This window comes from Phoenix dactylifera, chromosome 15 (assembly GCF_051530095.1).
Source record: "Phoenix dactylifera cultivar Ajwa chromosome 15, Ajwa_hap1_PhDact_Kaust_v1.1, whole genome shotgun sequence".
NCBI classification, from domain to species: domain Eukaryota; kingdom Viridiplantae; phylum Streptophyta; class Magnoliopsida; order Arecales; family Arecaceae; genus Phoenix; species Phoenix dactylifera.
Genome location: NC_143204.1, coordinates 24133399 through 24146594, shown reverse-complemented (window position 1 = coordinate 24146594; position 13196 = coordinate 24133399). Strand labels below are relative to the sequence as shown.

Below are 13196 nucleotides of genomic sequence, written 5' to 3'. Positions count from 1 at the left end.
GTGAACTGAAAGAGCTGAAAAAGCAATTGTAGGAGTGGTTAGACAAGGAGTTTATGAGGTCTAGTATGTCTCTTTGGGGTGCTCCTGCATTATTTGTAAAAAAGAAGGATGGTAGTCTTCAGCTCTGTATAGACTACCGGAAATTAAACAAGGTGACAATATTGAATAAATATCCTTTACCAAAAATTGATGATTTGTTTGATCAATTGCAAGGGGCCTAAGTTTTCTCAAAAACTGATCTTCATTTCGGCTATCACCAATTGAAGATAAAAGCTGAAGATGTACCAAAAACATCATTCAGAACTAAGTATGGGCATTATGAATTCTTGGTTATGCCTTTTGGATTGATGAATACGTCGGCTGCTCTTATGGATCTTATGAAATGGGTATTCAAACCCTATTTGGATCAGTTTGTAGTAGTATTCATTGATGATATTTTGATCGATTCAAGGAGCTCACAAAAACATAAGAAACATCTAAGGGTAGCTCTATACTGAGCTATCAAAGTGTGAGTTATGGTTGGATAATGTTACCTTTTTCAAACATGTGATCTTCAAAAAAAAGGTGTTTCCGTGGACCCTAAGAAAGTGGAGGCTCTAGTTGAGTGAAAAAAGAGCTTCCAATCAATATGGGGTATGCAACTTCTTAGGAATAGCGGATTATGACCGAAGATTTATTGAGGGATTCTCTCCTATTGCCCTGCCTTTATCTCTCTTGACTCAGAAACGAGTAAAGTTTGAATAGGCAGATGATGGAGAGCAGAGTTTTCAAGAGCTAAAAAGATGGTTGGTGATAGCTCCAGTACTAATTATTCCATCTGGAATAGAAGATTTTACCATCTATAATGATGCATCTCGTGGGGGACGTGGGTGTGTTTTAATGCCGAATGGGAAGACGATAGCTTATGTCTCTAGGCAGTTAAAGCCTTACGAGTAGAACTGTCCTACACATGATTTGGAGTTAACAGTTGTAGTTTTTGCTCTGAAGCTACAGAGGTATTATTTGAATGGAGAACACTGCGAGGATTTTACAGACCATAAGAGTTTGAAATATATGTTTATCTTAAAGGAGTTGAACCTGAAACAAAAAAGATAGCTGGAACTATTAAAAGATTATGACGTAACTATCAGTTACTGTAAGAGCCATTGATGCCATAAGAGTAGCGAGTGAATCCAACCACACCATTTAAGAAGATTTGAATTCATGGAGTGACGAAGAGGGTGACGTAGCAAATTTCTATTTGTATATCATTTAAAGAATTTCTCTTTCCACGTGCGCCTAAATTTTGTCCCCCTCTACTTCTCATCTACCACACAAGTTTGCAATTGCTCCATGTGCTCAATGTTTTATTATTTTTATTACATTTCGTAAGTTGCTTGTGGTTCTAGGAGTTGATACTTTTTTTTCCCATTCTTGTATACATCCTAAAACCGCTTGGTGGTATGAGAATTTTTTACACATTGCGCTGTATAACCTAGTCAGCATACTCTATCAACTAATCCTTAACATTTTTAATGATTACTTATCATGTTCTCATCAAGCGACAACTACTAGTTTCACAAAGCTCCAGTATTAATTATTCTTTCTTTCCATGGCAATTTAGGGTTGCTACCTTTATTCTCTATAAAAGCATTACTTTATATGATTTGGACCTTTTTCAAGTATCTGACCAAATTGATTCTGATCTAGGCCACCCTCAATACAATATCATGCACGACGACCAAATGACCAATTTTTTTTTATTATTATTTTTATATATCACTAGCGAATTTAAAGAATTTGGTATACGGAATTTTTCTATCTATCAAAATCGAAGCGACGATGATGATTGGGTGTTTTTTTTGTCCACATTGAGGAACAAAAATTAGGTGAAAAAACTAGGTTTGTTGGTTAATTTAACGCACAAACTCCATCTCGCTCCATGCTGATTTTGTGATTGCACCATGTGATCGATATCGTATATTTCTTTTCTTGATTTGCTTGGAGTCATAGGTACTGTTTTATATTTCAATCCTTTTCTACACACAACAACAACGTGAGGGAATATGAAATTTTCTATGTACTTAGCCTTGTATAAGCCCTAGGGATATGCTACCGTCCACGCCCAGCAACCAACAATTACATCCATGCATGGAAGCCAAGCCTTTGACTATTCTTTGTTTCTAGCACGAGCTTAGGCTGAAGGGCTTACCCTTTTGTTTTTTGGCACATATATGGGGGGGGGGGGGGGGGGGGAAATTACCTATTTTTTTTCTTGTATACAAGCAAAATTTTAAATAAGCTAGGCCTTTTGCAACCGACAGCCAGCTGACGTAGTTGGGTCTGAACTAGGCTTGGCATTAGCATGATTTGGTTCGTAGACTCGTAGTTTTATTACTTCCTAAATTGATAGCAAATTGGAAGCAAGCAGAAGAGAAAAGAAACTTATTGTTCATGTCCGTCGTAATCTAATTAAACAAGTGAATTAGGAGTATCAATAATTCCTTAAGGTAATACTTAAATTGTGTCTTATATAGTTTTTTTTTATTTTTTTCTCTCAAAGTCTTTTTTAGAGGAAAAAGTTGCATTTATTCTAGAGCAGTGCAGGCAGCTGATGTACCAATAATAATAATAATAAAAAGGGTAAAGTATGTAATGGATTATTGACTTGAGAGCCCAAACTAAATGAGCTAAAAGGCCAAGCAGCTATGGATGTTAGCAGAATAAAGGAAGGAACAATTCAAGGGAGGCCAAGAGAACCGAGATGCCTTCTATCTCTAACCAAAATTGAGTCATGCCATTATCCAAGTAACAAGGAATGACACCATTCGATTATTTATAGCCCTATTCTTAGCCACAGGAAAAAAAAGCACCTGGATTGGTCTCCTCCCACGGCCAGGGCTAAAAAATTGAAGGCGTGGTCGGTGTAAGCGTAGGAAAGAAGGGGATGGCACCGTTCGTCGTTACTCAGTAATAGCCGCCTTGTCATCGGAGATGGTGCGCGTTTCCTCCGGTAAGGATAAGTTTGGTCACACTAGCTCCTCCGTCCGGGTCCCACACGTAGACGCGGTTCATTTTGCTCTTTATATACGCGAAGGCCGTTGCTCTATCGGCCACCCAAGACAAAGCCTCACCTCCTACTCCTTTGCTTTAACCTTCCATTGTGTGGTTCCAACCCTTTGAGCAGTGGCTTTCTCCTCCTCCCTCCATGAAGAGTTCTAGTGGTGGCTCAGCAGCTAAGATGGAGAGGAAGACAGTGGAGAAGAACAGGAGAATGCACATGAAAAGCCTCTGCATGAAGCTTGCCTCTCTCATCCCAAAAGAACACATAAGCACCTCCAAGGTACAATCACATCTTATGATTCCATATTTTCCTTCTCTCCCCCCATCCCTCTTCCCCTTCTGTTCTTTTCCCTTCTTCCCACCTTGTTTTCAGGGTATTGCACCTTATTTGAAGTTATAGAAACGGATTGCTATAATTCTGGTATCAGCTTCATGCTATTGGCATCTGGTTCCATCCGGTTAATTAATTCGGTGAAAGAGTGAAGCTGGAATCGCTGGCTTTTACTCTCTAATCATTGCATGAATACAGGTCTCCATATTGTTCAATAGATTGGGCAGGTAGGATGAATTGCCAGGAGCTTCTTATTGTCCCCCCTTTGATCTATACATTGGGGACTATTTGCAGTATTTTTTTTTTTTTTAGCATCTACTTTTCTATCAAGACCTTCCTTAATTATTTATTGTTTTCAGGTCTTTTCGTTTTAGTTTTCATTTGAATAACATAATAATAAATCCAATAAATTGAGATTTTTTTATACTAAATTCCAAATCCCCACGTGATGTGCTCTATCATTGAGCTTGGCTTCTTTTTTTTTTTCAAAAAAAAAAAAAAACTTTTCAAATAGCTAATAAAAACATCCCACATGGCATGTATGTTGGCGTCGGACCAAGAAGTAATAAAGAATTCAGTTGGAGATTCGGAGAGATCTTAGTAAGAAAAAAAAATATAGTCGTGCTCATCTGTGATGCGAGACATCTGTTATTTTTATTTGACGATAAGGTTTTTGTGCATCTGAGTGGGCCAAAGTGTGAGCAATTGGGTCGAGCATGTCCTTTAACAGGTCATCACCTTAACTTCATGCAGATGGTTCTGGCTTGTGTCCAAATTGTGACGTGGACTCCAATTAGGTCAGGTTTAGACAGCACAGAATTGCATCAAACACGGCCGGACTCGGATCAAACCTGATAAAAATATGCTAGAGCGAATCAAAAGCACCGGCCGAGAGCACCTAGATTGGATCGAATTTTAAAACATTTTCTACATTGATCATAGTGATCCTCTTCCAGTAATAAAAGCCTAAAAAATATCGGCCTTAAGTTTCATGAATTAATTATGTCTAAAAGCACCTTTAGCTTTTACCACCATTTGAGTGGGTCATACCGAGCAACACTCTGGAGATGCTCTTTGAAATTTCTCAAGTTCTTCTTCAAGAAAAATCTGAAAACAAAGTGGGATGCTTAATGATTCAATAAATGATGCATATAATTACATAATATATTTCCATAATATTGTGAAAGCATTTACACAATATATCTCGCATTCATACCAACTTTTGGTTGTGTTGTAAAATCTTACAACATGTTCATAAATTCTTTTGAGAAGCATCATGAGAAAGCGATTAGATGGCAAGAGAAGCAATCTGCATACTAGCTAGAAGTTTTCAGAATCGAATCTTTCTGCTAGATATTACTAAATCTTCTCTCTTGACCTTTTGACTTGTTTAGGATGTTTTGACACAACAAGATCACTTGGATGTGGCCACATCGTACATTAAAAAGCTTCAAGATAGGATTGAAAACTTGAAGCAAAGGAGGGAATTGCGAACAAGCATCGATGGAATCAACAACGATATGAGCAGTGGGATGACGATAGGCATTAGGCTGCCCGTGATTGAAGTAAGACATCAAGATTCGAACTTGGAGGTCGTTTTGATAAGTGGGCTTGACAAGAGGTTCATGTTCCATGAGGTGATCAGTATCCTTGAGGAAGAAGGCGCAGAAGTTGTCAGTGCAAGCTTCTCTGCTGTTGGTGACAAGATCTTTCACGTAATTCACTCCAAGGTAATCTATCATAAGTTGCCTTCTTTCTCCTTATTTGTCACTTTAATGGAAACCTTTGCAGACCTATGAAGGAATAATAATAATAATAAAAGCCAAAGAAAAGAAAAGAACCCTCCACATAATAGTAATTTGCAAATGCGTCTCATGGATTTTATGCACTGCACAAATCATAAGGCAACCACATGCCAGGATCGAAGAGATCCGTATGCCTTATGATTCGTGCAATAATACTTGGATCCACTTGCAGCACCAAGATAGGCTCTACCCTAAATGTTAGAATGTTTTGAATTGGCCATCTTTGTTTTTGCTCAATTAAGTACCCGTATGGGCGTCGTTAGCCCACCAACTCCTTCGGTAGGTAATGATCAAGGCATTTAATCAGGAAGCAAATTTAAGAGTCTTGCTGAGTTAAACTTGGTTTCTAGTAGCCATACCTGCATGAGTTGAATCTGACAAGCCTCAGAATGTGCCCATGGGCTTTAATTCAGAATTTAAACAAAAAGAAAAAAAAGAAAAAAACAGAGAAATGGGGGCAGAAGAACAAAAAAAAATCCAGAGGATGGTTATAATTTTCTTTTATGGTTTTGCCTAAAATACACATAATGAGTGCAGATATAATGAAGGTATTCTTGGTTTGTGCAGGCAGTTAGCTCTAGAATCGGCTTGGAGGTTTCAAGGGTATCTGAGAGACTAAAGGAGTTGGTTCAATGATCAATTGTAGATCCTCAAGAAGCTGCAACCCTAGAAACCAGATCGAAAAGCAAATTCGATAAAAGGGGAAGGAACACATTGAACAGAGTTATGAGTTATAATTTCCCTTGAAGCATGATTCTGATGGCGAAATGGGAAAAGATCGTTGACAACTGCAGTCAATAGCATAGAACATAGAGAAGGGATTACTCTCTTGTATTGGTAGCTGTGGCTTTGATGATGCTCAAAAAAACTTCTCTTTTCGCTCTTTAGTACATGGGTATACTAGGAGGTTTGTACCTTGCTCTGGAGCAGCAATGGGTATTAAGAAGCTCGAGATATAATGCCAACTTTGAAGCTCTTTAACTATGGATATGGCATGATAGATAAATTGTTAAAGCAATTGCTTCAATTGGACATGGAGAATGATCATGTCGTAATGTATGCATTAGCTGAGGCATATAAAATTATGTCCATGAAACTTATATTGGAGATCAATAACATACACTCGCATGTGTGCAAGTAACAAGCTTTTCCATGTTGATGTTGTTATCTACATGTAAAGTAATGGCTTTTGTGCAACGTCGAAAGGGTCTCATGTAGTAGGATCGTTCGGATTGTTACAACCTCTAGCAGATGGTTTGAAATTGATTCTAAAAGAACTTATTTCACCAAGTGTTAATTTCTCTCTTTTTAGAATGGCTCCGGTGGCTACATTTATGTTAAGCCTTGTCGCTTGGGCCATTGTACCTTTTGATTAGGATATGGTATTGTCAGTTACTTTATCTGTTTGCCATATCTTCGTTAGGTGTTTAAGAAATTATTACAGTAGGTCGGTCTATAATTAGCGGGGGCGGCAGTTCGGTCACCTATAATTGGCGGACCAATTAGTCAAAAATGGGTTTGTGCCTTTCGATAGAGGATAGGGCATATCCATAATCTTAATCATTTCCACCCAGGCTCTTAGGCTCTTCTCTTGGTTAACATGAACTTCTTACTTTAAGGCCATGACTAACAACTTTGTTTTATTAAGAAATGTAATATTCATGCCATTTATAATTGTGAGCGCTAGGAACACATTGTGTGGTAGGGTCAACCTGATTTATGCTTTGACTTATATTAGTTCGACTCCATTCAATAATTCCCATGTTGGACCAGGAGGCATCTAATTTCATAGAGTAAGGTCTATATTCCATTATAGATTAGGTCCACTTTAATCGATATGTTCCCTTGGATTTGGTCTTGGAGGCTAGTCGATTGGGTTGAAATTGAGCTCCAGCTGGCTTTGTATGCGATGACAAATGTCTCATCCTCTTATATTACAAATTATTGTTAACAGATAAAATAAAATTAGGAAAAAAGAAAAAGATGATATGTTACTTTTAAGATGCTATTGTTGCTGAAATTAACCTAGAACACTTTGTTAAATATATGTAAACTCATTTTTTTATACGATTCACAAGAAGGTTAGGATGTTGATATGTAAAAGGCTTTAGGTTGCCACAAGTGGCTAGAGAAACCCTCATGCGGTCATCCTTTGTGTATGTCGCCTTACTTACTCGAGAAATTGATAAGATACATGGTGTGCATTGGATGACATCCACATTCCTCGTTCTTTTTTCTATCATTTGATTACAATTGTCAATTTTGGCGATCTAAATCACTTTTGTTAATTTGCAACCAAGACACTAATTTCAACTGTGGTGGCGCCTAAAACATTAAGATTTATAGCCTCCTGCAGAAATATGATATTTTCCTTGAGACAATTATTATTATTGAGAAGAAATCCTTAGGATGGTATATCACAATCTTGTCATTCAATGAGATTTTAAGCCAAAATGGATTGCGGAGAAAATTATTTCAAGGAAAACCAAAGAGTCTATAAGCTGCGCCGGGGCCGGTCATGGACATTCGGAGACGTTCCCACATAATTCTTCGTGGACGAAAAGGCCCCTGTCTTTGTTTCCACGGACCTTCCAACGCCGAAGGGCTTTTCCGTCATGTTATTCTAATCCGTTTAGCTTGGAGAAAATTCGACCGTTGCTGGCCCAACGTTCCAATTTTGCAAACCTTAAACGCTTTCCTTCTTGCCCCCCTTCCATGCTTAGAGTCGATCAACTCTCTCTCGCGCGCGGGCGCACCCATTCCTTTCTCCTCTCTTCCGGCGATATTTAGCGAAGTACGGAATTCTCAATCGAAGTCTCCTTGGTTTCCTATTCGTTCTTCTCCCCGGTTTCTCGCTTCTTTTGAGGATTTCTTTTTCGCTGTAACTTCTTGATCAAGGTTTCATGGCCTTTCTGGTGGGTACTTGAGCCGGGTTTTTGATCTCTATCAAGAACTCAAGAAATTAGGTAGCTTTAGGTTCGTGGATCGAGAACAGGGGAAATCGGCTCGCGTTCAGTATATATGTAGATGGATCTTCTTTGTTCTTGGTATTTATTTATCGTTTCAGATCTTATCTCTCGAAGAGTCAGAGCCAGAATAGTCCATTCGACGAGTTTTTCTGAACTCTCTTTCTTGTGGGATTTTCAAACTCTTTTTCTGATGGTACTTGGACACCCCATCGGAATTTTGTCCAGATCTGGTTAATAGCAACCATCACCTTTCTGACAAAAATTCACGATTCTGGATTTTAATCTACTTCATATTATGCTATAATTATTCTCAGATTGATAGTTTTTTGGGGGATTTTCTTGATTGTTCTTCTCCAATTCTTCTGTGCTTTGCTCACACCGTTTTCTTGATAGGCTAATCTTTTGCTTCATATTGCATCAGCTTCGATTTTATTAATTTGCATCTAAATGCTGGAAATGAGAGGATTTTCTTGCATTCTGATGGTTGTTTGATTCTTCTCGTCTTCTCCAGGCGCGCGATGGCGACACTGGCACCAGGGATTCTATTGAAGCTTCTCGATGGCATGAACACCGGAAAAGCTGCCAAACTAACCGGGGAGCACCGAAATGCTCTCTTGCAGGTGACCGACATCGTCCCAGCGGACCTCGATGAGAAGGATCTCTGGCCGAGGCACGGATTCTTCATCAAAGTATCAGATTCCTGCCACTCCATCTATGTCAGCCTGCCATCCGATCAAGATGACCTTGTGCTCAGCAACAAGCTGCAGCTTGGCCAGTTCGTCTATGCCGGCAGCTTAGAGCCAGGATCACCGGTTCCAGTTATCATGGGAGTGAAGCCGCTCCCCGGAAGACACCCTCTGGTGGGCACGCCGGAACCCGTCGTCGCAGCGAAAGGCAGCCGCCGCCAAAGAGGCTCATGGGGGCCGGACCAAAACTGGACCGGCGGTGCTCCCTCACCGGAGGTCGTCAAGCCGACCGCACTGGTATCCGCCGGGAAAACCCCTGTTAAGGATCGGGCACGAAGTACTCAGGTTTCGCCGCTGGTTAGCGGGAGAGTGGCCCCAAGATCGTCAGTAAGCGGAGCGCTTCTGTCCAAGATGGCAGACTTAAAGGAAGCAAGCTCAGCTTCACTAAGGAAAAGCTGCGTCTTCTCCAAGTCCTCGAGGAGCAAGACCCTGTGCGAGCGCAATCCTAAAATCCCGAAGAGTCTCTTCCCCACTGTAGGTATTTGAACCAAACCCCGGTTTCCAAAAATTTTGTGAAGTTTATCATCCGACTATATAACAAGTTCTCTTTTATAGGAGAAGAATGCAACAACTTTCACAACTAGATTGAGAAGCGCTGCTAAAGCTGAAGATTTCTCCTCAGCGTCTGATGAGCAACAAGAAGACAATTCAGTGACATCTAACCAAGAAAGCTCGGGAAATCGCTTGCAATTACCTAGAAAGCTCAGCACACTAGGAAAGGTGAAGTGCTTGACCTCCTACTGCAAGCTAATTGAAGTTGTTTTTATATGTTCTAGTTCTTGAAAAAGGTTGCATGCATTTTGAATCCTTCAGGAGGCGATTCAGCGCAAAGAAGCAGCTGGGAAGGTAGCTCTTCAAGCGCTGCGAGATGCTTCTGCCACAGAAACTATAGTTCGGATCCTCAAGTAAGCTGATGAAGACTACTACTTTTGAGACCCAAGTTCATACTGTGTGCACTCTTTCCTTTTGAGGGGGCAGAGGTTTCAGATTTTTTTTTTTTTCTTGGCTGCTTGCAGGATGTTCTCAGACTTGAGCACTGCTGCGAGACCAGAAGCTCCAGCTGCTTGCTTCGATCGGTTCCTAAGCTTTCATCAAGAGATTGTGCAGGCAATGACTGACCTGGAGACGATTCGAGCAGCTACTTCAATTAGCGAGACAAATAAGGAGTCGACAGCAGTGAAACCAAGCGAGAAGGATGATCAAGCCATAATCCTGCAAGAGAGAGCACATAATTCAATCAACGGAGATGGGCAGGAAAATATGAAATCCAAGAGAAGAGCAGTTGTTTCTAATTCAGTTTCATTTGGCCCTGAAACAAGTGAGTTAAAAGTAAGCCTCGTCAAGCACCGGAGATCGAGTGGGAACCAAAAGACTTCTTCAGGTAGGAAAGGAGTGGATGATGGCATCGATAAAGATGAGAACAAAGCACCGTCTCCTAGCTTGGGTGGCTCGATAAAGTTGGCGAAGAATATACGAGATGAAGCTGCACTTTGGTTTATGGAGTTCCTGGAGGCGGCATTGGAATCAGGCCTGAAGAAAACAAGAGGTTCTATGGGTGTTGGTGGACGGAAGTCTGGATGCTGCCCGCAGTCATTGATACTGAGGGTAATCAACTGGGTAGAGGTGGAGCTTCCCAAGAATCCAGTCCATCCTAGAGTAACACAGATAGCAAGAAAACTAAGGATAAAAGCAAAGAATCCTTGATTCAAACGCAATTGTTATGCAGAGTGGAATAGGTCTCCTAGATCCCACTGTTGATTATGTAATGATTTGAGCCTATATGTATATATGTGTATGTGTGTGTACATTTCATTCGTGTGTAGAATGGATACTAGCAGTTCTTTTACGATTGTCATAAAAATTAAAATTTTAAATTCTGTAGAATGGAGGTGTCGCAAATGAGATGCCCCACTATCCTGTCCTATCCCAGCAACGGTTCCAAACCTACATTCTAGTAGGTATCCTCCATCTTTCTCCCGCTTATTCTTTTCTTTCCTTCTTTTTTTTATCCTTCTTTTTTTTTCTTTTCTTATCTTTATCCCTTCCTTTCTTTCTTGTTTCATTTTTCTTCTTTTTCTTTCCTTTCTTTCTTCTTTCCTTTCTCCTTTTCTTTTTCTTCTTTCTTTTTTTCTTTCATTTTTCTGCTTATTCTTTTCTTTCACTCTTTCCTCATGTTTCCTTCTTCTTTTTTTTCCTCTTTCTACTTCTCCCCCCACATAGATGGATTTTTTTGGAGTCCTAACCCTATCCCGGTTCCATTTTCTTACAAGAACGAGATGGGATGTCAAGACGCCCTCCATTCCATCGGAATTTAAAACTCTGGTAAAAATTATTTGTTAACTGTTCGAAACCTAATTTTCGAAAAGAAAGTGGGCAAAATAGTGCATAAACTTTTTAATCAAAAATGAAGATGCAAAGGGCAAACTTGTGCAAAAAAAGAATATTTGAGTTCAAGATGGTTCCCTCAAAAAAAGAAAAAAAGTTCAGGATGGATTTTTTGATTAATATTATTAGTATAGGACCTATTTGTTATCACCGTTGTTTTTGTGTTTCTGTTCCGATGCAAAATAATGAAATATCATTAAAACATAGTATTTATACAAAATTTCTACCATTTGTTCCTTTTATTTTCATTTTTTAAAACAACAAAACTTTGCTACCAAAAGCTCTAAATTTTATTAATGATTTTGAGAAAAATAAGAAAGTTTTATGATACATGTTTTTTCTTCACTCTAGTTCACTCTTCTAGTATTTTTGAAAACAACAATGAAAAAAAAAACAGGCCCTATACTAAAAAAAAAAAACAACAACAACAATGAAAAAGAAAGGTAATGCCAAACCGCCCCATACTTTTTACCTTATTGGAGTTTTAAGTAGAAGGTTATAAAATACTGAAATCACCATAATCTTCATGATGATTTTATTGACAGCTTTTTTTTATGAAGGTTGTGATATTTATGACTAGTAGTAGATTTTAAAGCCAATTTTGAACGCACACAAAAAAAATAACTAAAAATTTCTGAAAATTGTTCTCATATTTCTTTTTCTTCTTCTTTATTATCATCATCCAGTTCTTATCGATCACATGTCCGTTAGATTGAGCAAAATTTAGCAACCAACTACGAACTTGACATCCATCATCTAATAAGACATACATATCACTGTAGTTGTTGCTAGCATGCGTTTAGACTTGCATCGGTTATATATTGAGAAGATTTAATCTTAGATATTTATAAAAACTAAGAATCCTAAATAATAACTTTCTATATAATTTTTTGCATAAAGTCCTAGACTATTACAATGATAAAGTCAATTAGAGTTCGAACGGGTCGCTAGGTAATCAAGACTATGGTAGAAGTATTACCAGCTTTGCGAAATTTGGCAATCTACATATAAAAATGGTAAAAAAAATAATAATCTGATATTGAACCTGAGATACATGGAAAAGGTCCTGTTATTTTTGTAATGGTCTAAAACTTCATCCAAAAAATTAAGCTTGAAACTCGTGTACTTCAATAAAATGTAAATCTAGCTATATTTAAATAACTAATATAAAATTATTAAATAAGAGAGTTAGCATTTTAAATATTTCACAAAATAAAAAAACAGTTAGCAATCTATAATAAAAGGTCTAAATTTTTAAAGCTACTAAAATTATAAAAACAAAGGAGATGAGGACGTAATGGAAACAATCACAGCCAATTACTCCACTCGTTTACCAAAATGAATATTCTTGGGCGATGATGGTAGTGATAGGGGTGACTGTGAGATTAGCGGCAGCCACGATGGTGGCCACGATCACCCTTGTTTCTCGATGTATTATAATGGATTTTTTTTTTTTTTTTCAGGCTACAAAAGTGGTGTCTGATAATGGACATTGTTTTTTATTTTATTTTAGTAGCTAATTTTCAAGAGAATTTTTTCCCTCCATAATATTCTCTGACTTCCCAACTCTCATATCATTGAATCCTAAAGTAACAACTTCTTAAAGTAATGGGCTCTGCATCAGCTGATCGCTAGAGAATCTTCCTTCTCTAGAAATTTTCTTCTTCCATGTTGAGATTAGTTACTAGTTCTAATTTGATACAAATTCATATTTTTTGGGAACTAGTGGGAATGTGTTCATATTTAATAATAGGGTTTTGGTTCACACGACCGATTGCCACAAGTTGCAGGGTCTAAACCTCGTCTTTTTGATTATGCTGCACATCCATCTTCATATCTCCAATTGTCACCTGAACCTTGGCACAAACATCTCAAGCCACAAAGGAAGAACAGGTAACAAGAAAAGAGTGCAACCATG

At 38.5% G+C, this 13196-nt stretch overlaps 3 protein-coding genes across 3 annotated transcripts; all 3 read left to right on the top strand.

Annotated features, from left to right (window-relative positions):
* Positions 1–3073: 3073 nt before the first annotated feature.
* LOC103705848 (transcription factor bHLH162) lies at positions 3074–6331 on the top strand. The gene is made up of 3 exons (XM_008789729.6): positions 3074–3322; positions 4768–5103; positions 5746–6331. The coding sequence occupies exons 1-3, from the start codon at positions 3188–3190 to the stop codon at positions 5812–5814; spliced, it is 540 nt and encodes a 179-aa protein (XP_008787951.1). The 5' UTR covers positions 3074–3187; the 3' UTR covers positions 5815–6331.
* LOC149751271 (NADH dehydrogenase family protein) lies at positions 6331–6881 on the top strand. The gene is given in 3 exon segments (XM_089927436.1): positions 6331–6385; positions 6388–6568; positions 6570–6881. Coding segments are annotated over 3 exon segments (399 nt in total). The 3' UTR covers positions 6733–6881.
* Positions 6882–7892: 1011 nt separating this feature from the next.
* Positions 7893–10774, top strand: LOC103705876 (protein CORTICAL MICROTUBULE DISORDERING 4-like). The gene is made up of 5 exons (XM_026804180.4): positions 7893–7972; positions 8659–9367; positions 9449–9613; positions 9707–9798; positions 9910–10774. The coding sequence occupies exons 2-5, from the start codon at positions 8666–8668 to the stop codon at positions 10595–10597; spliced, it is 1647 nt and encodes a 548-aa protein (XP_026659981.4). The 5' UTR covers positions 7893–7972; positions 8659–8665; the 3' UTR covers positions 10598–10774.
* Positions 10775–13196: the final 2422 nt, after the last annotated feature.